This window comes from Saccopteryx leptura, chromosome 13, assembly GCF_036850995.1.
Source record: "Saccopteryx leptura isolate mSacLep1 chromosome 13, mSacLep1_pri_phased_curated, whole genome shotgun sequence".
Taxonomy (NCBI): domain Eukaryota; kingdom Metazoa; phylum Chordata; class Mammalia; order Chiroptera; family Emballonuridae; genus Saccopteryx; species Saccopteryx leptura.
In genome coordinates, this window is record NC_089515.1 from 10,331,644 (window position 1) to 10,355,736 (window position 24,093).

A 24,093-nucleotide genomic window follows, 5' to 3' on the forward strand; every position below is an offset into this window, starting at 1 on the left:
AAGCTAAGAGTAGCGAGTCCGCCAGCATGCACTTCTGAGCGGCTTCGTCAGTCAGGCACTGATATTAAACTCAATACAGGCATGAGGAACTTGGCTCAGGTCTCTGAAGTCAGCGTGCGCCCGGGAGTCTTCCGAGATCTCAGGCCCACCTCCCTCTTTCCATTTCCAGGTTTACTTAGAAAGCAGTTAAGAAAGAAATCTAGCACATTCTGGGGCCATGGTCCTTCCCAACCTCTGAGCCACTGGCACAGAAAGAAGGGTCCTCTTACAGCCAGTGGCTTCTAGGAATCCAATCTGGGAAGAGAGCTCCAGACTGGTTTGGTGACTCAGAGAAGTGTCAGATAAAGATGACCCCAAGACGCTCAAAGAGCACGTTCCCAAGCCCTCCTGACCTGGACTTGAAACACCACCGTGACCAGCTTCGGGCAATACTGGCAGCTGGTTTCCCTGTGCACGTCTGAACCATCTCAGCAACCTGGTGAGTCCTGCAGATCGCCTGGGGCCAGGTGGGCAAAGACGCTGCCCAAGTGGCACCTTGGCTGGTGCAGTCTGCAGAGATGTGGCCCGCACATAGCCCTTACCTGCGTTCACAGCCCCAGGTCTGCCCAGCATGCACTGTAACCCGAGACTGAAAACTGACGACTCATTTTCTCATGAGTGGGGCCAGCAGAAGTGGTAGGAATCCCAGAGCAGGCTTGGAAATGCATCTCCATTTATTTTCCCTGAAGCCAGTGAGAGACCATCTGGATGCTGCCACTCTCTTCCAATTTTTACAAACCACAAGAAACAGAGTCATATTACTACTTTATTTTCCTTTCTTAAAATGTAGCATTAAAGTCATTCAACATACAGATATTCCTACGGCTCCTTACACATTTTATTCTATCTAAAGTTAAGTATTTCAGCTAGGAGATGAAGAAAATCGTCCCATTAAAATGGCAACATTTCTGACAAAATGGGCTTCATATTTCTGTGATGGGAAATCGATTCCCTATTTCCCCCCTGAAAACACTCCTCCAGTCCAGAGCTACAGGGAGACAGCTCACACCGTGGCTAACACGTGGTGCCCATGCAGAGAGGGCCCCGAAACAAGTGACGTTGTTCAACTTGTGAAACAAACAACTTCTTTATTTGTACAGTGTAAGAATAAGAATACTGAAGAAAAGCATAATTTTCCTTTTAGCCCTTTTACTGCTTTGCCTCCACCCAGGTTACTGCGTATCAAGCGGCTATGAATAGTAAAAACCAACTGATTTCAAGTCCCTGAAATGCATGCAACTTAGAATTCCCGAACGCGCGCAGTCAGTTCCGTCCCGAGTCTGCTTTTCACTGAGACTGCGGTGCTGCTGGGTCACCAGCCGGGTCTGTCGTGCTGCCGGGGTGGGAAGCGGCCGCTGCGTGGGCTTCTGGCTGCTGGGTCTCAGTCTTGGGATTCTCTCCATTTCCAGCACTTTTCTTGCTCTCGTCTGCTGCCATGGCTCCCATGATTTCCTGCAGGGGCTGATCGCTTTCAAAGGCGCTGGGCTGCAGTTCATAGACCTGGACTTGACCTGGGACATCTATTGCTTTCTGCTCAAGTTTCTCCAGGATGGTCTGAACCTTCCTGACGCCGTCTCTCCGGGCCTGACGGACATCTGCTCGTCCTTCGGGGTCCACCGAATCCAGGGCCAGCAGCTCTTTGGTCAAATACTCTTCTATCATCAGGTACTTCTTGTCTGTCTTCTTACCTTCAAAGCTGTCCACAGCCTGCTCCAGCCCTTGCACCTTCTCCAGGATGGCTTCTACCTTCAGCACGCCGGGGTGTTTGGGGGGTGTCTCAGCTTCTCCTGGCTTTGGGGGACTGGCTTCTGCCGGGGCAGGGCTGGGGGCTGCCCTCTCTTCGGCAGCCACATTCTTGGGGGGCGAGGGGACAGCAGAAGAGGCGGGGCTGGGACCGGGAGCAGAGGGCACCTTTCCCTCCGCCTTCTCCGAGGGAGGTGGGGGCTTCCGGGAAACAGGCTGAGGATCCACCTCCTTTCGGATCACCTGGATTGGGACGTGTCCAGGAAGGACATCTGGTCCAGCTGGGCCTGGTTTGCTTTCTGGTTTCTGTTCAGGCTGGGGAGCAAGTGAAGGTTCTCGATGGGCCATGGGCTGCTGAAGAGAGGCAAGGACACAGAGGTGTTTTAATAACTGGCTGAGGGTCACAGGATGCTATCTGTAGCTACTACAATACTGATTAGAAAGAACACTGAGAAATGGCATTTTCTTTCTTAAAGTTTAACAGTATAGAGATCTTCAAAGTCAGTAATGGCTGTTACAAAGTAGAAATGTGTTAATCGTGTGTGTGACCAAACCACTTGTCACACTTCCATTCATCCCCTTGGTCTATTAGTCTGTTACCTCTCGCTGGGTTTTTCTGTAGATGGCATTCTTGGGGCAATAAAAAGAAAACCAATGTAATTTTCAGAAACGACAAATACTAAAAACTCATGCTGACTGCTGAGCTAGTTTAGCTCACTCAAAGAACAGTCCTGATGACTCAGACTTCCAGGTAACACAGCTCTGGAGGAGTAATTGTCACTTGTTCCCTTCCTCACGCTATGGGGACAGTCTCTCTGTTCAGACTGTGTTTTTCCCATTTCCTGTTTTGGAAAAGTTCAAAGCTTTTTTTTTTAACCTATGACAGCCTAGTGGTTTCTACCCAAACTGATAGATGTTTTGAGAAAAAGCAAGATGTATGAACTAGTTAACCCTGTAGGAATTTTGCTGGGCACATCTGTGCCAGAGCTAACTACTCAGCCGGGCATCTCTGCACTGACCTCTGGCTGCATAGGCTAAGGCACTCTTTAATGTGACTAAGTTAGAGCCATGTTTTTTTAAACAAGCTGTGCTTAAAACCAAAATATCTTGGCTCATCTACATTTAAGTGAGTATCTAAAATCCCTTAAGAATCTCATATACCCCAATTTCGTCAGCTGGGAAATAAGAATTTGCCGGGGTGTGGGGCGCTGAGAGACTTGGGCCCCGGGTGTGTGAGTGACGCCGCCTCCTGCCCAGCTGCTCCCATCGTGGTGGGACCTGCCCCCGGCAGCTGCCCTGAACACAAGCAGACGCTGTAGAAAGTACTGAGGGTTTACAGCCAGGCCTGCTCCTGCATTTCTGTGGATAACCAGCCGTTTCCAGGGCCTCGTGCTCCCTGTTACACGTGTGTCATCTAGGGAGGGTTGTCGGGGGACCCGGGGCACTCCCACAGAGCTCCTCGCCCCCAAAGGGAAGCTGCGGTGGCTGGTCTGGCGACACTGACTCTCGTACCTGAGGCCTGTCGACCACGGTCTGCACGCGCCGGGGTGACGGGGACTGCACCGGCGTGCTGCTTCTGGCTGGAGAGACCTCCCGGCTGGACGCACTCCGGGCAGGCGACCGGAACGGGGATGCCGCCCGCCAGGGCTCCCAGTCGTCCCCCTGGATCTTGTGGTACACGGGCTGGTGGGTCTGGTATTCGCCCTGCTGGGCTGGGTAGTGGGTCTTCTGGGCTTGGTGGAAGGGCTGAGCGGCTGGCCGGGAGACATTCTGCTCGTGGATCACAGGAATGGGGATGTAGCCCCGGGGCAGCTGGTGGCTGCCCAGGCCGCTCCTGCTGGAGGAGGGCAAGCTGGCCGAGGAGGAAGAGGACGAGCAGTCTGACGTGGCCGGAGACTGGGATCGCTGCAAGACACAGAAGGTAGAGGCGTGGCCCCACAGCAGACCCTCTGCCTGGCACTCTGCCCGCCTCTGCTATGTGCCTGCTCAGGACGGCAGGTGTACAGGCCCCCCATCTGTAAGCTTTCAGACTGTAGTGTTCGGGCGGGGTGCTCTGCAGCCCAGGGGCCTCGGTTCAAGTTCTCACCAGCTGAAGAGCTTCCCGAGCTTCATCCGCAACCTGGGAAAGGTACCCCCCTCCCCGGGCTGGCCGGAAGGTGTAAAGCAAGCGCGTCTGTGCCTTAGCCCAGTGCCACAAACAAGACGTGCTCAGTACACTGCATTTGCTATCACGCGTCACCCTGTCCCTGCTGATCCCCAGAGGACTCAGCGGGGCACTGGGAACTGTGTCCTCTGTGCAGCCTGAGGCAGGAAAACCAAGAGGGCCTCCTGCTCAAGAACCCTACTGGGGTCCACTGGGTCTCAGATCTCGGCTGAGAATCCGATTAAGAATTATTCTCTAGCCTGACCTGTGGTGACGCAGTGGATAAAGCGTTGACCTGGAAATGCTGAGGTCGCCGGTTTGAAACCCTAGGCTTGCCTGGTTAAGGCACATATGGGAGTTGATGCTTCCTGCTCCTCCCTCCCTCCTCTCTCTACCTCTCTCCCTCTCTCTCTCCTTTCTAAAATAAATTTTAAAAAAATTAAAAAAAAAAGAATGTAGTGCAATATGTCAGAAGGAAATAAAATACAACTGTGTTAATTATTTAAAAAAAAAAAAAAAAGAATTATTCTCTAGACATACATGCACTGAAGTATTATTGGCTTCAGGCTTAAAACCCTGTTGCCCAGAAGCTGTCTCCCTGCTGCCTTTGCTGGGTGATCTCTGATGCTCAGGCCAGGCCCAGATGCCCTGCATTCTCTCAGGGGCCAGGCCGGGTGCTGGCAGAACCTGGGACCAGACTGAGAAGCACAACAGCTCCCGGTCGCACCCACAGGCTTGAGAGCCAAGCCTGTCCTTACCTCAGGTCTGTGGGAGGCTGGGGGCTGGGCTGCCACCGCTGCTACCGCCTGTCCACATTGTTTATCTGGCTGGGTGGTTTCTGCCACACCCTGCAGAGGTGACTGGGACCTCTGAGGAGCCGCGGCGGCGGCCTCGGTGCGGAATCGCTGCGCCCCGGGCTGAGGAAAGGCAGGGAAAGGCTGCGGCTGCCGGCTCTCCGGGCCTTCGTGGAGGACAGGAATGGGAATGTAGCCTGGTCGGAGCTGCGGGTACACCGCGTGGCCTTCCCGAGCGGGCAGCAGCCGGGAGCCCTCCCGGGAGGGGCCATTTGCAGAGGATGAAGCTTCCTGAAATACAGAGAGAAACAGACGGGTCAGAGCTGGGAAGGAAACACCTGTGAAGCGGAAAAAGCAAGGCGCTGTGCGCTCCCACCCTCCAGAGTGACCCTGCCCCCCCACCCAGCCAGCTCGGCTGAGCAAGGAGCACAGCTGCCCCCATTTCTGCCAGACCCCCTTCCTACAGAGGCTGCTATCTGGCCAGCAGTTTAAGTATTAGAGGCATCAAAGGAAATCAGATGAGCCAAGGTATCTGCTGAGCACAGAGAGGTCTCCATTGCCCACACTGGTAAGACGGTTCTTTCCCAGGCAGCACCGTGTACAGGTGAGCCACTGACCGTCTCCCAAATCTTCAGGGACCCGGATCAGCAGGTGCGAGGGGGATTCAACTTCAACTCGCCCAGTCAGAGCCAGCTTCTCTGCTTCCTAGCAATCCAGAGCTGTGCTGGCCCCAAACACAGGCCACAGCTTGGAAATCTCTGCACAAAAAGAGGAGGCTCCTCCTCTGGAATATCTGCAAAACGAGCTGCAAGGAAGGAAGACACCCAAGGAATGCAGGAGCAGCGCAGGACGAGAACAAAAGCCAGGGATTAAATGTGCTGGATTTCTGATGCCAACAGAGCCTGCCTGGAGAGGCGTGGCCGGTCCCTCCATGTCCTCCCATGAAGCTCTCCCTTCAGTGGCCTATTTTGGGACCCTTGAGAAGGCCAAGTTCCAGATGTACCACAGAGAGAGATCTTGTTTCAGACGACGAGGCTGGCCAGTCACCCACCAGGCAATGTCATTTCTCAGCAAGCAGAGGCTGGGCAGCTGAAGCCAAGGAGCCCCCGGACCCTTGGTCCTGACATCTCCTGAGCACTGGCTGGTCCTTTTACATGGGGGGAAGGGGGGCTCCATCTGAGTGGATCAGCTATTAAGGAGAGTGATCCCTGCTTAGGGAGGCGTCTCTGAACTGCAAACAAATGTCAAAGACTGAGCCTCTAGGAGCTTGCAGGGTACATAATCCCCACTGCGACCAGCTCGGTCACCAGGATCGGAAACCAAGGGCTGATCTGCATTTTGAGTGATGGACCGTGTAAATCTGCCATGTTTCTGTATCTGTGTGCACCAGGTGGCTGACCCAGGAATTCAGTCTTTCAAACCCATCAACTGCTTCCCTCCTGCTGAGCCCCTGCCCAGAGGTCTCCAGCACACAGCAGAAGCAAGGGTGTCACCGTGTCCTTGGGGACACCAACACACAGGCGCTCTCAGATTAGAATGTCCACGTGCTCAGGGTAGCAGCATTATTTTAGCCTGCTCAACTCTCAGGTCACCCAAGATCAGGGAGTGAGTCCAGGCCTCATATTCAAAACCGAATTCCTGACGTGAGACAGGCACCAAAAAGAGGTGACAAGAAACACCAAGAAGCCCTGTGCTACTTGGTGCTGACTCCTACCATGCCACCTGGGCACTTCTTCCACTCACTGGGCACACCACTGGGCACCCCCCCCCCAGGGCTCAAACCAGGACCTGGACAAGTCCTGGGACCTCTCTGCTGGCTGCCAGGGGCTCTGCACCCTCCCGGCCACCACAGGAGCCTTGCGCCATCTACACAGTCCACAGAGCTAAGCAGTTAGCCAGCCCTCATCCCCTGACTACCTCCTGGTGAACATCCTGCCAGCGAGGGGCTCAGCACGATGGGGTGACCAAACCAGCAACCACCAGCGCCATCAGCGAGGGGCGTACACAGGGCAGTTTAAGGCTGCCTGAACCAGATGGGAAGAGCGCTACCTGGAAGGCATGGGGCCCCTGTGGATGGGGAAACGCAGGGGCTTTTCCGGCTGGGCTGGGACTCCTGCAGACAGGTTACAAGTCCACTCTTACCTCCATTATTACCAGTTCTGGGACAGCTCTCTTTTTTTTCTTTTTCTTTTTTTTTTTTTTTTGGTGGCAGAGACAGAGAGAGTCAAAGAGGGACAGATAGGGACAGACAGACAGGAAGAGAAAGAGATGAGAAACATCAATTCTTCGTTGCGGTTCCTTAGTTGTTCACTGATTGATTTCTCATATGTGCCTTGACTGGGGGGCTACAGCAGACCGAGTAACCCCTTACTCGAGCCAGCGACTTTGGGCTCAAGTTGGTAAGCCTTGCTCAAACCAGATGAGCCACGCTCAAGCTGGTGGCCTCGGGGTCTTGAACTTGGGTCCTCCACATCCCAGTCCGATGCTCTATCCACTGTGCCACTGCCTGGTCAGGCTGGGACAGTTCTCTTAACCTCTATGACCCTTACTCCTTTTCCAGAAAAGGGAGATCACCACACCCATGTCACAGGACTGCTGGAGTCTTTATGAGAGCAGTCAAGAGCTGAAACACATGTGAGACCCCAAAGTGTCAAAGGAATCAAAACTGAAGGACAGCTCTGACCAGTTAGCTCAGTGGTTAATAGTGTTGTCCAGAAATCACAAGGTTGCAGTTCGCTCCCTGGTCAGGGCACATAAGGGAAGCAACCAATGAATGCATGCCTGAGTGGAGCAACAAATGAATGCTTCCCTTCCCCCTTTCCTCTTTCTCCCTTCCTCTTTCTGTCTCTCTAAAAATCAATCAATAAATAAAACAATTAAGCCCTGGCTGGATAGTTCGGTTGGCTGAAGCATCGTCTTAGAGCACAGAAGTTGCCAGTTCAACTCCCTGGTCAGGCACCTACAGAAGCAGCCTGATGTTCCTGTCTCTCTCTCTCAAAAAACAAACAAAACAAAAAACCTGAAGGACAAAGTGACCCGATTCTGGAAGAAATGGTAGGGACTCGGGAGGGTCCTGAAAGAACCTTTTGAGATCAGGAAATGCACTCTCTTTCTGGGCAGTGACAAATGAGGGTACGCCGCTGCACGAATCTATCAAACTGTGAACTTCTCTGGAACCCCACACTGCCCGTTCCCTGCCACATTCCCCCCACACCGCCCGGTTTGCACAGGGGAGGGCCGCCAACCCTACCATCCCCGCACAGCCAGGGCTCAGCTGTCCTCCAACTCAAACCCTGCCAGCCTGGAAACCTCAGACAGGCCTGGCTGAGCCTGGGCTCCCTGGGGGCAGCCTTGGGGACAGAAGGCGCTGGCGCTGGCCTGCCAAGAGCTGTGCACTGTATGCATCTCACTGAATATATACGGTCTACCAGAAAGTTCTGTCCGTTTTTAGAATAAAACAAAATACAAATTTTTCTTACCATCAATAAACTTTATTAAATAATATAATTGCCATTATTATTAATGATTTCTTGCCAGCATGAGGGCAATTTGTATATCCCATTTTTGAAAAATGTTTTATCTTTTGATGCGAAAAATTGAACTAGTGCTTGTTTGATACCTTCATCATTTTTGAATTTTGAACTTTTTGCCCTTCAAAAAATTTTGTAAGGACAAAAACAAGTGATAGTTGGAGGATGCTAAGTCCGGGGAATATGGTGGATGTGACAGAATTTCCCAGCCTAGTTCTGCAATTTTTTGACAAGTCCCCAAAGCAGCATGTGGCCTGGCATTATCATGATGCAGTATGATGTTCTTCCTATTCCTCTTTTCTTGGACTGTTGTCTTTTAAATTATCCAGTTGCTGACAATACTTCTCCAAATTGAGCTTTTCGTTCGGTTTTAAAAATTTTTTTTTTTAATTCATTTTAGAGATGAGAGGGAGAGACAGAGAGAGAGAAGGGAGGAGGAGCTGGAAGCATCAACTCCCATATGTGCCCTGACCAGGCAAGCTCAGGGTTTCGAACCGGAGACCTCAGCATTTCTAGGTCGAAGCTTTATCCACTGTGCCACCACAGGTCAGGCCTTTCGTTCGGTTTTAAAAGCTCATAATGTATTGGTCCTCGAATGTCCCACCATATACACAATATTCTCTTATTCAGAGTCAAATTTGGTTTAGAGGTGGAAGGGCTAGGTTTTCCGGGTTCATAATATGCCCTTTTCCTTACGATGTTTTCGTAGGTAATCTACTTTTCATCCCCAGTTATCATCCGGTTCAAGAAGGGCTCAATTTTGTTCCGAGCAAGCAAAGACGTGCATATGATGACTCGATCATCCAAATTCTTCTGACTTAATTTATGTGGCACCCATCTTGAATATTTCCACACCAATCTTATCTTCTGAATATGGTCCGAAATGGTTTGCTGAGCTGAATTAAGCCTTTCTGCAATCTCCAATGTTGTCAGAAAAGGATCTTGCTCCAACATGGTCTTAACAACATCGTCATTGATCAAAGATGGTTGCCCAGAACGTGGCTTATCAGAAAAGTCGAAATCACCTGTTTCGAATTTTTCGAACCATCTTCTGCATGTCCTATCAGAAACTGTACCTTCACCAAACACTTTCAATAAATTTCTACATGCTTCTGTAGCATTTCTTCCTTGTTGAAATTCATAAAAATTACAGTGGCATAAATGAACTTTATCAGTAGCCATGGGTACACTATCACTTCACACATAAGACTAATGTGAATCAACTTTTAGTTAATTTGCTACGTCAGTATGTATACATTAAGTGATAAAAATAGAGAGGCACACATGTGCCAAATAAACGTGCTTACGTATCGAAACTTGTTGTGATAGAAACGAACAGAACTTTCTGGTAGACCTGATACTTCGTATTCAGCGACAGAGAGGAAGGACAGAAAAGGAAAAAGGGACGGAGGGAGGCTATTTCTGCCTGCCCCAGGGCCTGTGACAGCAGATGCTGCTTCTTGGGGCCACACTGGGGTCACTGTGGGCAGTGGAGTGGATGTCAGAGGGGCAGTGGGAAGGGGGTGGCCCCTGAAGGTGAGTGCTGAACAGAAAAAGGTGAGGCCAGAGCCCCAGAGGTCCACTGTCCTGTGAGTTGCTGACAAGACACCTCACCAGGCCATGTTAGGAAACAAGAGAAGTCAAGGATCAGAGCAAGGAATGAGGACAAAGCTGGGGACAAGTGCAGGAAAGGAAGGGTGACCCAGGAGGAAGAGGGAGGAAGGGGCCAAGACTCGAGTTCTGAGCCTGGGGTCCACTGAGAAACGGCGCTGTCGGCTGGCGCAGACGGAAGGCAGGCATGGTCACGGTGGCCTGGGGGCTGCTTTGCCTCCAATCCGGAGGCCTGCTCTCCTGAGCCAGGTGAGTGAGTGCCCCTCTACCAGGTAATAAAACACCACACATCTCTTCAGGAGCCGCAGGTCTGAAAGGCAGTGACTCCCCTACCACGCCAGTGGGATTTTGTTTAGAAAAATACTGCTTTAGATACATCTTCAGTTTTACAGAACAGACAACTGAACACTTCTTTCTACATGGATGAAGAATTTAAAACACAAATGAATCTGAAGTCTGTACCAGGAATGAGGACGCCACCTTCTAATGTTCTACTCCAGCATGTCTCTCTCTCTACCTCTCCCTCAAAAAAGAAACAAACAAAAAACCTGAAGGACAAAGTTACCCAATTCTGATTCCCGATGAAATGGCAGGAACTGAGGAGGGTCTTGAAAGAAGCTTTTTTTTTTTTTTAATTTTTTTATTTATTTTTAGAGAGGAGAGAGAGGGAGAAGAGAGAGACAGAGAGAGAGAAGGGGGGAGGAGCTGGAAGCATCAACTCCCATATGTGCCTTGACCAGGCAAGCCCAGGGTTTCGAACCAGCGACCTCAGCATTTCCAGGTCGACGCTTTATCCACTGTGCCACCACAGGTCAGGCCTGAAAGAAGCTTTTGAGGGAACAGAAAGTGCTCAGGTTTTACTAACTAAAGACCACCGCCCGAGAGTTCATTAAACTGTCTTTTCCATCTCCTATGGCACTTTCATCACAATCCAGTAAAAAAAAACACCATTTTTTAATGAAAAACGTTTTAAAATATGTAATGTTTATGATCCTCCTTGACTATGACTAGAACCTGTCTCTTCAGACCCATAAGAATTGTTCTTAAGTTCAAGCACATGTCTAGAGAAAGCCTATTGGTTACAACCGAACCTTTCATCAAGTCTCACAATCTGACCCCGTCTGACTTCCGCGGGGACTCCACCTCCTTGGGGCTATTCTGTGTGATCATGGGTAGGGACTGGGCATGATCACAGGGACCGAGCAGACAGGGCCAAGTCTTGCCTCACCACGGCCTGCTATAGCTTCTTAAGGAGTAATGATGGCATCAGAGGAACTATTTCCCCGGGCAGCTCAGCTCACTCGCCGTATCTTTGGCCAAAGACAAGGAGCACATACAAACAAAACCCACATAGCAAACAGCCCGCATCCCGACCTCACTGCTGATCTCCCCACACTCATTTATCACTAGTATATTTATTACTGATTTTTAGAACTGGGGGAGAGAGGGAGAGAGAGAAAGAGGGGAGAGAAGTGGGAAGCATCAACTCATGGGAATTGCTTCCTGTATGTGTCTTGAACCGGCAAGCCCTGGGATTCGAACAGGCGGCCTCAGTGTATCAGATTCACGCTTTATCCACTGTGCTGCCACAAGTCAGGCTCCCTGCATTAATTTATAAAACGAGTTGGTTAATTCTTCTTCCCTGTTTGCACACACAAGAAAATCCTCTGACGTGTGTCTCAGAGAGCAGCAAATAACTCCATGGGACAGCAAGGATAAAAGCAGGAAAAATGACCCCAAATGAGCCAAAATTTGTCCTATTGTGTACGAGATATTATTATTAGAGAAGCCCGGGGTCACCTGAGCTTGGGTGAGCCCTTGGGTTTATGCAAGTCTTGTTTGTCTAACAGCACACTTAAACTTCATTACTTGTTTTTAATCAAAACGTGGGTGCTAGGGCACAGCCAGGAGACACGGAAGGAGAGTGCCCTTTTCCTAACCCTGGTTCTGCCTAGACAGGTGTAAGCGGTTCACCCCCCCCCCCCTGGACTTTATAGTTTCCTCAGCTGTAAAATGAAGGGGAGGCCAAATGTTCTGGAAAGCAGTGGTTCTCAGATTCTAGGGAGCTTCAGGAGCACCCAGGAAATACCAAAAAAAAAATGCAGACGCTATTCCCAGCCCCACAAAAGTCTGATTCAATAGGTGTGTGGGACGGCCAGCCAAGACTGCACCGAGAAACTCTGATCTAAATGGAGTTCCTTCTAGCTCTGACAGGCTCTGTGGCCTCTGGTTTCCAAGGTCCCTTCCAGATCTAAGCCACCTACATAAAGCTAAAAGACCAGGAAAAGTTGATGTCACAGAAATCTAAAAAGGACCACGCATACTGCACTCAGTTAAACCCTATCAGAAATTGCTGGAATTCTAGGTGCCTCTAAATTTTCATGTTTACCAAGCGAAGAGGAGGAAGCTGATGACCCCCCACCCCAGGACACCTGCCTTAGAAGCAGGTCAGGAATGACGGTTCTTGGGCACCTGCAAGGCGTATGCCAACCGCTGTGCTGGGGTGTCACACATCAACTACTGTAGCTGCTTTGGAGACAGCTGTGGCACAGGGTATGCCCTGATCCATCCACAATTGGTTCCCTGTACAAAGAGTGACCTCTGAATCCTGAAAATGGCCCCACTGTAAGCCTCTAACCTCAGTTCCACAGTACAGCGCTCTGTGGGCTAAACACTACACACCACCGCTCCCATCAGTGTGGCTGGAACGGAAGTGACAGCCACAAGGGAACTCAGAGGGCTGCCCTAGGCAGTCCTGGAGTCTGAAATAGGACACAGACTCTAATAAGTGGGTTTTCAGGCCAGAAGAGCCTTCACACGGGTCAGGTGTTGACATTCATTAATGACATTTCTAAACTTCTAAAACAAAAAAGGATGGAGGAAACAAGAATCCTGGAGCTCCCCCCATATCTAGGACCAAGATGCCCCTGTATGGCAGGAGACAAAAAGGCAAGCTTCCTCCTACCAAGCAAATAGAGCTGAGCTTCAACCTCCTACCAAAACTTTCCATGGGTATCACAGGCCACAGAAATGAATTACCACATTCCTCCATGTATAAGAGGCACCCTTTTTGGAAAAATTTGGGGTCTCCAAACTGGGTGCATCTTATACAGTGGTTGTAAGGTGTTTTTTACTTGCATTTCCCGCCTTTTTTTTTTTTTTTTTCCAGGGAGAGAGTCAGAGAGAGAGATAGATAGGGATAGACAGGAATGGAGAGAGATGAGAAGCATCAATCATCAGTTTTTCGTTGCGACACCTTAGTTGTTCATTGATTGCTTTCTCATATGTGCCTTGACCGCGGGCCTTCAGCAGACCAAGTAACGCCTTGCTTGAGCCAGTGACCTTGGGTCCAAGCTGGTGAGCTTTTTTTTGCTCAAACCAGATGAGCCTGCGCTCAAGCTGGCGACCTCAGGGTCTTGAACCTGGGTCCTTCCACATCCCAGTCTGACGCCCTATCCAATGCGCCACCGCCTGGTCAGGCGCATTTCCCGCTTTTTTGCGGGAATGAATTTTATGATGAATAAAACTAACTTGAATTCAATGACTTTATGTAATACATTTTTTTTTACAATTTCAGGCCCCAAAATTAAGATGCATCTTGTACATTTGAGCATCTTATACATGGGGAAATACAGTAAGCATTATTGCTGACCTGCAGCAGTGGCGCAGTGGATAAAGTGTCAACCTGGAACACTGAGGTCACCAGTTCTAAACCCTGGTCTTGCCTGGTCAAGACATATATGGGAGCCTGACCAGGCAGTGGTATAGTAGACAGAGTGTTGGACTGGGACGTAGAGGACCCAGATTTGAAACCCCAAGGTCACCGGCTTGAGCGCAGACTCATCTGGCTTGAGCACGGGCTCACTAGCTTGAGCGCGGGGTCGCTGGCTTGAGCTTGGGATCATAGACATGACCCCATGGTCGCTTACTTGAGCCCAAAGTCGCTAGCTTGAGCAAGGGGTCACTCGCTCTGCTGTAGCACCCCATCCCCATCAAGCACATATGAGAAAGCAATCAGTGAACACTAAGGAGACTAAGGAGCTGCAACAAAGAATTGATGTATCTCATCTCTCCTTTCCTGTGTGTCTATCTTTATCTGTCCTTCTCTCTCTGTCACACACACACACAAAAGACACATATGAAAGTTGATGATTTCTGCTTCCCCTTTCTCTCTCTCTCCTCTCTAAAATGAATAAAATCTTTAAAAATAAAGTATTATTGCCAACCTGATGTATAAACAGTCCTCTGTATGCCCACAGCCAAGCTCAAAATTCTTTCAGGTCCCACTGGATTGTGATCAGGGGTCTGTCCCACAATCCTAGCCCTGTTTTGGACATATAATGGGCATATTCTGAATAAGTGAAGGTTACATCCACCAAAGTCTATTTACAGCACTCTTGGTAAGACAAGAGTTTGTACTGACCACAAACTCTGTAAGCAATCCAGTCACAGGTGACTGCAAGTTTTATGTAATGTGTTATTAAAATATATGCATTTTATGCTAGGATTAAAGAGGTAGCCGTCCCTTTGTGTTTCTACCAGGGAAAACTTTTAGAGCATGAAACTCAACACGGCTTCCCTTTACAGCTGCGTTCAACAGCAGGCTAAACCAGCATGAACCCAGGTCTTCAAGTTGTCACCCTGGGCTCCAATCCCTCCCTGCTGCTCACCAGCTGTGCACCCTCAGACAGGACTCCTTGCTACTGAAGACTCAGTTTCCCCAGCTGTAAAAACCCCCACACCTACCAGGGATTTTTGCACGGTTTAAAAATGAGATGAGACACAAGCAAGTCTTTGTAAATTCTGAGCTGTGCCATGCCCTACACAATCGCCTCTCTTCATTCCACAAATAGTCACTGATCGACCCTGCTTTGCTGAACAAAGCCCAGTTCCTTGGTGGTCTCACCAGGCTGGCATGAGTCTGTTCGAGTTAGAAGTCCCTTTATCTGAGTCTGACGAGCACGGTGAGCAAGGAGACCAATTTCTCTGCTGAGAACTGTATCTAATGTCTCGCAACCTGGAAGCAAATACAACTGAAAGCAACCTCAGAGGCTGAAGCCTTAAGCTCCCCCTCCCTTCAACAGGCCCAGCCAGCTGCTCCGAAGGCGCTGCACTCTGGGCAAACTCACCACAAGAATCCGTACTCAACTTGCAGTGACTGTGGTTCCTCGCACACATGCCTGAGACCAGAAGACCTGGTCTCCTCCCAGAGTCCTCAGCGCGGCCCCGTACCAGAGGAGCGATTTCTAGGCCGGGCTCCAGTGCCTACAGCTGCTTTTTCCCCCCATGGGGGGAGTGCTCAGGGCTCAGAGTCAGCAGCTGTCCCCCTCAGTCCCAGTACCCCACGCCCTGGAGTCCTCCTCAAGGATTCAGTGTAGATGTGGTCCAAGGTCACATGGGAAGTTACTGCAGAACCAGGCTGAGAACTGCACTCACCAGACTCTCAGCTCCTGAACTCATGCACACCAGGAAATGAAAAACTACCGACCTGCTCTTCAGAACAAAATAAAGAGTAGGGGTACCTTCTTTAATCATCTAAAGCAGGAATCACCCATGGAAAAGCACCTGAAATTTCCACGCCTGGAAGCAGACTGTCTGAAGTTAGAGAAGGGACCTCTCTGCCTGGTACGTTTCCATGAATTTCTCCAGCACTTGTCTCATGCTAGGTTGCACACTGGCCAATAAATCGGCTCTTCCACCTGCTAGAAGCCAACCACGCAAGTGTCTGCTGGTATCAGAGCGCAGGGCTTCACTAGACATGCATTTCGTACAGAATACAATTTCCCAAAAGAAAAACCTACACTCTGGTCGATGGTGGCAACCTTGGGGGTGGTCTCCCAAGCAGCTGCTCAGAGAAGTCCTCCCCAGCAACCACATTCCCACAAGAGGGCAGTGACAATTAGAAAGGCCCTCCTCCTCTGCCACAGTGACATTTCTGCCCGAGAGCTGGGTCCAGAATGCTGTTTAGATGGCTGGCCCTGGGTTAATGTGGCTCAGTTTTCCCCCAACACTGACTGGGCTCCTACTTCCTACAGGCACTGGCCCTGGGCCTGCAGAGATGGGCAGGGGGGCAGGGATGAGTCTACAGGCTGACGGGGCTGTGGCTCCAGGAGACCCAACAACCTTCATGCCACTCCCTGCCGCATCCTCAAGTCACCGCCCAGCTCGGTCCTGCCCTCACGAGGAGCACAGGAACCATCCGGGAACAGTGCCGAGGACGCCTAAACACTGGCTGAAGGAGAGTCAGTTAAAGGGACCCAAGGGGATAAGAGACCTTGCTTCTGAAAACAAAAACTTCTGGTCTACCTGGGAGTCGGAAAGACCCATGTCTGACCAGAACTGTCTACTGTGTAGAAAAGCCAAATGCCTCCCTGTGACTCCCTTCCTAGTTCTCAGCGGAAGCTGTGAGCCCTTCCATGGACTGCCCACATGCAGCCGGTCAGGCCCTGACTCCTCACCTTCCGTATACCATCCCCCACTGTCCCCACAGCCTGCTGGACCAACCGTGTTATGAAAGGGGGTTGAGACCCTAGGAGGGCGAGGGATTTATCTGAGATCGCTTATCTGACCAAGACCAGGGCGTGTCAATCCTTTCCCTGCTCCTGCCACACCACTGTGCTACTTGTGGCTAATGTCTTCAGATCCTTCATCTTCCTGGGGTAAAACGCAGCGAGAGAAAAAGCACTTCACTCTGCCCGGCCGAGCTGGGCCGAGGCTCAGACCCGGAACATTCAGTTCAAGCGCAGCCAGGCCAGGGCGCTGGCGCTGCTGCTGAGTCACTGCAGGCGGGAGGCAGGGCCACTGCTCGCTCTGAGTCACCGCGGAGCTCCCGGCCGGCTGGCCGGCCAGCCAGCCAGCCACGGAGCTGGTCCTGCTCCCGCCAGGGACCCACAGGACTGCTCGGGAAGATTCAGAAAAGGAGCTGGCTGCTTCTCTTCTGCACAGACACGGCTCTCAGCCACTCAGTGTCCAAGAAGGATCTAAAGTAACCAGGGAAATTACCATTCTACCTTAAAGAACACTCAGGAAGTTATTTTGAAATAGGAAATGTCTGTTCTCCAGCAGGATGCTAAGGAGTCAATCTGCAGTGGAAAGTCTCGCCTCAATTACTAGGGCCACCACTCTGTGCCGGGAGCTCTGGGTAGCTGTGCTGTTTACAGGCTCCCGATACAGACTGTGAGCAATCTGCAATCCTGGGCTCTTCTGAAGCGACAGTGAATAAGGAGCTCGCTGTGCAGTGTCTGATATTACTGTCAGCCACAAGGGGGAAAAGGCGCTCCGTGCAGCTGGGGGTTAGCAGGTCTGGTGGCCGTCAGCAATCAGCCTCTCCAGCAGGCCGGCTCCAAGATGCTGTGTCACTGGTGGGGACAAAAGAGAGTCTCTCCAGATCCCTGAGAATGAAGCTAGGGAATCAATACCAGAGCCCTCGAGGAAGAAAAGGCCATTCAGAAGTGCGATGAAAAGGAAGTGGCACGGGGACATTTATTTGGGAGCTCAGGACAACACTACAGTGCTTGGAAGCAACAGAAAGCGTCCTGTGACACACATGGTCTGCTCTTCGGTTAAGGGCCTCTTTTCTTCAATCAGCCAGCCCACTCTGGAGCCCAGGCCCATGTCTTACTCTTCTTTGTATAGAATCATTTAATTTTTGCCCAGCTTGTCGACCCTGCCAGGCACCAAGAGGCAGAAAGATAAAACAGACGCAGACTCTGCCTCTGGAGCTGTCAGCCCACAGACACGTGACCCCAAGGCCAAGCAGAAAGTGCTGCCTTTTGGAGGAAAGATTCAAATTAATGTGGGGACAGGGCAGGGACAGCCTGCCTCCTAACCAGAGGTGTAAGAAATGCTTCATGGAGAATGGCATCGAAGGGGCAGCACTGTCCTCTACACAGCACTTAGCACCATGGCTTGCAGAGAGCAGGCACGCAGTCCATTTCGGATGGGATGAATGAGGGAGTGAAGACTCGGACCCATCTCCAGGCTCAGACCCAGACTCAGCAGATGAGCCAACACTTCTCATCAGCTGTCCAGACGTACACCTAGGCTGCTGATTACTAGGACCACGCCTGGCAAGTTCTCAGTGTGAAGGACTTTCGAGAAGGCCAGCTAGGGGCAAGTCTGCCTGTCACCCCTGTTGGCCTGCCGGGTGAGGGTAAATTCTGGCCACAACAGCCTTTCTGTTTTGTCACAGCTGACACCCCCCCCCCCCAGTCTGTTTTCTCGTGGAGAAGATGTACCTGAATGTTTCTATTTTAGAGAGCTGCTTGGAGGATTTAAAGACATAAGTTTTGGAAAAGCACACACCAGGGTCTGGCACATATGTATAAATACGCTGACAGACACACAAAAAAATATACTGGGTTCATTCCTTCCTAAAGAAACTCTGATTAAGCTCTGCAGGCTGCCTGGCTTCCTGAATAGCTGCCAAGCCCCTCCCCCCAAGAAATCTCCACAGAAATACGTGAAGACTGGCTGGCCTCAGATTTCTCACAGGGTCTCACAATGCCAAGGGGTGGGGGTGGGGGTGGGACCCACTTCCACATCTGCCCAAGGCAGGGACTTGGAGCTGAGCTCCAGAACTCCAGCAGTGAGTCTGAGAGCTGAGTAACGGGAGGGTCCCGGGGTGCAGACCTGATTCAGGAGGCGCGGCGGAGAATTCCAGGCAGGTAGGACAGAGGTTTCTTGGGGTTATCAGCACTCTTAGAGGGGCCTCAGAGGTTCCTACCAAGAAAGGCCTTTGTCTTCCGTTCCCAGTTTTTCTCCGTAGGGTGTCATCAATATTTAAGAGCAATGTTAAACCAGCAAAAAATGTGAAGAAGAAAGTGTAGGTTTGGATTAGCCTGGTTTCCTATTATTTTTTTCCTGGATTCCTATTTTTGATGATAAACATCAGATCATCTTAAAACGTCAATAGGAAATAACAAGCGGTTTATATAAGGCAACCGTGTGTCATTCCAGAAAGGAGGACAATGCTAATCAGGCCTCATGGGTGGTATGAAGTGTTCTGACTCACAACCAAACTCAGCAGCATCAAGCAGCTAAGCCGCCCAGGCCCTGGCTAACGTCAAACGCCGCGACAGTTGCTGTGTACCGACTCTACCCTCATAAAGGGCAAAGCTACTCAATGAACAGGGACAAATTATGTTCAGTCCTTGCATAAGCCAAACCCCGACTGTTCTTAGAGGGGAAAATGAAGGCCCTGGCTGAGCTGGACCTCTGGCCACACTCTGTCCACCCCAACAAACTGTTCATCAGTCACAAAGGAATGTGTCCTCGGGAGCTGCGACTTGCTAGAAATACAAAGGAGAGAGTAGCCACTCGCTTCCGACTTCTCTGATCCCTCTAAGATGCACTAGAGCTTGTAATCAATCTGCAAAAGGCAAAATGATCTCATCTTCAAGAAAAATCAGGAGGCTCTGCTGAGCCTGAAGCAGAATCAATGAGTGTCTCTACTTCAATCGTGACTCAAAACATTCCCCCTTTCCTCGGAAAGGCTGTCCCTACCTCTCTCTCACAGGGCTGAGTATATTAGCTGTCATATTATTGCAAACTTCTGCTGGGAGGGCAAGACAGGAAGGAAACACTGGCTTGCTCTCCTCCTGGGGCGTAGGAGGGTCTCCGGACCTCCCTGGGTCTGGGCTTCTCCACACCTGGCTCTGCCACCCCACCAGGCCCCGCCCTTTCCCACACCACCCATCAGTTACATTCCCAGAAGCCGAGCACTGGGGATTTCACCAAGAAGGAAAATGGAAGCTAGGACAAAGCCTCTGCAGGTCAGATGGTAAGCAGGTGCCCTGTGACGGATTCCCAGGCCTACACGCAGGCGCGCTGTACACTAAGTCACAGTCTGCCACCCCTCCACCCCCTCAAACGAGATCACTGCCACTCAGTGGCTCCCAAATGCAAGTCTGGCAGAGTCAAGAATCATCAGGGAAGCTTTCTTAAGTTACATATTTCTGGGTTCTACCATGACTGATTAGAATTCGTCATGGGGTGGGGCTGGGGCAGAGGGTGACACAGCTGGCAATCTGTGTTCTTAAAAGGCTTCCCTTGTAAAGAGGGACAAATATATGCTCCACGTAGGTGGGGTATAAAGAAGACTCATGGACATAGATAAAAATGAAGTGGTTACTGCCCGGGAAGGGGGAAGGTAACGAGGGACAAATGGATGGTGATGGAAAATGATCTGACTTTGGGTGATGGGCACACAACACAATCAACACTTCAAATGTTACAGAGATGGTCACCTGAAATCTATGTACTTTTATTAATCAATGTCACCCCATTACATTTTATTTCTAAATCTAAAAAAAGTTTTTTTTAAAAAGGCTTCCTTGAAGACTGCCCAGCTTAGAATCTGTGCTGGTGACCTCCGAGATCTGGGGAGCTGGAAAAACCTGCTGGGGAAGGGAGCAGGGTCTTTTCCGGGCCAAGAGGGCTTGGTGACAAGCAATACAGTGACATCCTGCCAAGGAGCTGGCCTGTTTCTTCAGTGGGGAGACCCAGAGGAGGGATTGCAAGGGGCTGTGCTCTCCTGACTCCAAAGCCAACGCTGACCTCTCTGCCAGGGGAGGAGTCTGGACTGGTATGAACTGGCCAGGAGATGAGTGGGAAGCCCACGTGTGCAGAAAATCCATATCCAGGAAGACTGAAGGTGGGGAGGGTCACTCGGTGGAGCTGGATGAAGCCCACGTCTGTCTTTGCCTCCAGCTGTCCTGCCTCTGCACTGAAGGAAGTGTGAGACAGTTGCTTTGCCTTGCCCCCTCTGTAATAATGGGGATCAAGGATCACTCTAAGCACCTCAGGGGAACGTGAGAGACCAATCTGAGAAGACAGAGTAGAAGGCCAAATGAAAGCCCTTCCTTTACCAACATGGTTACATTGTAAACACACGGGAGCTGTCTTCCCCCCAAAGAGGGCTCTCTCTGTTATTTCTGCTTAGTGAATAGCTCTTTATTGACTGACAGCACCTCCTCTTGAAGATAAAGATGCTTCAGTCCTATTAGCTCAGTTGTCCCAAAACAGCCCTTTGTTTTGTGCCAGGGCCCTTTTCTCATAATGCATTAAGAAACCAATTTCTAATATAAAGTAACAGTAAAGGACTTTCCACTGTATTCAGTCTGGGATAGAGTATAATTCATAAAAGTGAAACTGAATCAGTCACCCAGATGTAATGTATACAGTGTATCAAAGCACAGGTTTGAAAGCAATGAAGCCCAAAGAGCTAATGAACCAAAAGTTAGTTTTCACCTTATGTGTTGATGCCATGCTGACAAATCTCAAGAAATTAATTTGGTAAGACACTCTTTTCTTGAGTTGATTACAACCAGCTGTGTTCATCCAAGTAATCACAGCAGAGATATCAGCCACCCAATACTTGGTGGTCAGAAGGACACAAAAATAATCAAGTATTCTAGCCTGCACACTCCAGTTTCATAAAAATTCAAGATACTTCTACCTTCTTCTGAATACACACAATGCCTCTTCTTAGAACTTTCTGGTGTGGTTCTCTGTTTGGTAACAGTTGAGTGACCTTTGGAAACACACACATATTCTGAGTTTCTCAGTATAATAAACAGGCTGAGCTAAAAGATCTCTAAGAATCTTTCAACTTTAACATTCTGACTTGAATTTTCAAATCAACTTTTTCAGCGTCTGGCTTCTAATTTATTAGCTCTTATCGTCTATGTGTTGAGAATAATAGTATTTCAAGCTGTTTTTTTCCACCCTTAAAAAGCTTTATGAAACCACAGCCTAGCCCATCCACTGGATGAATGCACAAAAATCTCAACTTGCTGGGTGAGTTTTGTGTTGGGAAAAAAAAAAAAGAGTTAGCAATCTGGGTCTTAAACCGCATTACCAGCGGATATGTTCAGACTTGACCTTCACTCACAAGAAAGGTGCCAGCAGATTCTAACTGCCCGGGTCTCCATAGGAAGAAAACCTCAAAACCACACTAAAGACCTAGTCCCCAAAGACTGCAGTAACAGGGCTGGTTTGAAATGAGCATTAGTTTCACACAATAATGGGCTGAATAGACAAAACACGCATACACACAAATGTATAATTATGCCTCTTGTACTAATTACAGTTGCTTGTACTAATTTTCAGAAATAAATATACAATTAATTTCTTTTAAATGTAAGTTGCTGAATGTTCAATGTCTCACTATGGGCACCAGAGTTTGACCAATATTTTAAAGAAAGTAAGTTCACAAAATCAAACTGGACAATATACATATTTCTTCTAACATAATTTTTAAAGCATTGTTAATTCTGTGGATTTTTACATCCTCAAAATAACTTAATAGGTCTTCACAACTTTTGTTTTCATTTTGCCCAGACAGCGTTAACAGTTACTGTTCTCTAAGATATTTTCTTTTGAAAAAGCTCAAATTTATAGAAAATTGCAGTAACTGTACAATTAGTTATAATTTTTAAAATTAGCAGACTCATTTCAAATTTTTATTTTCAAATATTCATGCTCCTAAGGATTAAGTATACATCTTTGCATATACATATATGAATGAAGCATCCTTCTGCTGTCTTCACAGAAGTATTAGTACTCAGTTATTTGCGTATTATAAACAAGTCTAGACGTTTTAATTTCATAACAAGGAAGGGAAAGTATGCCATTTAAAAAAAATTTCCTTCTCGCCAGTGTGAGGCAATGTCGTCAGGCGATGGCCAACTATAAGACAGTCTCCCTCCCATCTTTATTTCAGAAATCGCCCAGAAGAGAAACTGGTTTTTAACAAGTCACACGAAAACAGATTCCCAGTGAAAACAATACAATTTTAATTTCATATATGGGGGGGGGGGGGGGGGAATGCATTTACACCAGTTTCCTGAGTCACTGTGCCTGAGACCGGAGAGTGGACCCTGAATCGAGCCGAGGGACGGCAGGAGGTGAGCCCGAACCACCCCCGGCTGTGAACGGCCCCTGGCGCCGGCCCAAGCACGCTCCGCCGAGTGAAACCACGATCTCCCCTCCGGGAGGCTGGGCGGCGCCGGGCCTGGCCCGCGCCTCGGGGGCTGACCAGGCCGGCCGTCCCTCGCGGAGCCCAGGCCAGCTCCAGCCACCTCGCCGTCAGCCTCTCAAGTCGCGCCGGGGGACGGGACCTATGCCCGGGCCGCCCCTGAACCTCCCGGCGGCACAAGGAGGACGGTCCCCTCCGAATGCTCCCCTCGCCCCTACGCTGGCCAAGGGCGGGCCCGGGGAGGAGGCTCGTGGGAGCGCAGCCGGCCGACCCCCCGGAGCCGGGGCCGCCCCGGGGTCCCTGCGCCCCCGGGGACCATCACCGACATCGGAGGCTGGGGCGCCGCGCGTCCCCGCAGCCCGGGCCTGCCCCGCTGTGCGCCGTCGAGTGGGGGAGACCGGCTCACCTTGGGGCCCTCCGGGGCCACGCGCGGGTCGTTCCACGTCGTGGTGCGGCTGTTGTGATCCACGAAGAAGGGCCAGCCGGTCTGCGGGTCGATCTTGATTTCCCAGCCAGGGGGTAGGGGGTCCCCGGACGCCGTCTGCACCATGGGCGAGTGGGTGGCAGCGCTCATGCTGGGTCGGGGTCGGCCCGGAGGGGGGGACCGCCGGGTGCGGGGTCGCGGGGTACCGAGTCACCGGGCGCGGGGTGCGGGGCCTCCAGGCGCCGAGTCGCTCGCAGGCCGCGGCCGGAGCAAGAACCGTGCGCGCCGCCGACGTGTCCGGGAAGCCGGCGCCGGGCACCTTTATGAATTAAAGGAGGGGGTGACGTGGCCCAGGAGGGGTGGAAGTGTCTGGAAATAGCCTCCCCGCTGCCAAAGGGGAAGGAGGAGATAAAGGGAGGTAGCAACTGGCCGGCTAGAAACTTCTGGTCCCATCCAGAGAAGTTGGCGGCGGCGCGGGTTGGAAGCGGAGTTCCGCCCTGAGTCATCGGCTATAATCGTGGCCCGGCGGGGCGGGGCCTCGGCCGACCACCCCTCCCCCCTCGCGGACAGACCGGGGTGGGCGGCGGTGCGCCCGCCGGGTCTGCGGCGGCTGGGGTGTCGTGTGTGTGCCCGCGGCCCGCTTTCCGCTTTCACCATCGCTCCCTGTTCTTGGATTCCCAAGTGTTCCTGGAACTGGAGTCCGCGCCGCGCGCCGCGGCTCCTCGTATAAAAACAAAGTCATCGTTAGCCTGGTTTTAAACTCGAGTCCGGCTGGCCCCCTAGCCCCTTTGCGCCCTCTTCCACAGATACTCGGGACACTGGCGGCTCTC

At 50.7% G+C, this 24,093-nt stretch overlaps 1 protein-coding gene across 2 annotated transcripts; it reads right to left on the minus strand.

Annotated features, from left to right (window-relative positions):
• Window positions 1-792: 792 nt before the first annotated feature.
• Window positions 793-23,730, minus strand: BAG3 (BAG cochaperone 3). 2 transcript variants are annotated; one of them, XM_066355607.1, is made up of 4 exons: window positions 23,246-23,730; window positions 4,684-5,010; window positions 3,295-3,687; window positions 793-2,133 (listed from the first exon to the last, which is right to left on the minus strand). In XM_066355607.1, exons 1-4 carry the CDS (start codon window positions 23,411-23,413, stop codon window positions 1,327-1,329), a joined length of 1,695 nt encoding a protein of 564 aa, XP_066211704.1. In that variant the 5' UTR covers window positions 23,414-23,730; the 3' UTR covers window positions 793-1,326. The 2 variants fall into 2 exon arrangements, with proteins under 2 accessions (XP_066211704.1, XP_066211703.1); XM_066355606.1 differs by having other exon boundaries at window positions 793-2,136; window positions 23,246-23,728.
• Between the last annotated feature and the right edge of the window lie 363 nt (window positions 23,731-24,093).

Bases quoted from the DNA above. Each gene is read 5' to 3' on its own strand.
- BAG3 (XM_066355606.1), bottom strand. From the start codon at position 23,413: ATGAGCGCTGCCACCCACTCGCCCATGGTGCAGACGGCGTCCGGGGAC. The intron at 5,011-23,245 runs GTGAGCCGGTCT...TCTGTATTTCAG, and splicing joins TGGCCCCGGAGGGCCCCAAG to GAAGCTTCATCCTCTGCAAA. The intron at 3,688-4,683 runs GTAAGGACAGGC...TGTGTCTTGCAG, and splicing joins CAGCCTCCCACAGACCTGAG to CGATCCCAGTCTCCGGCCAC.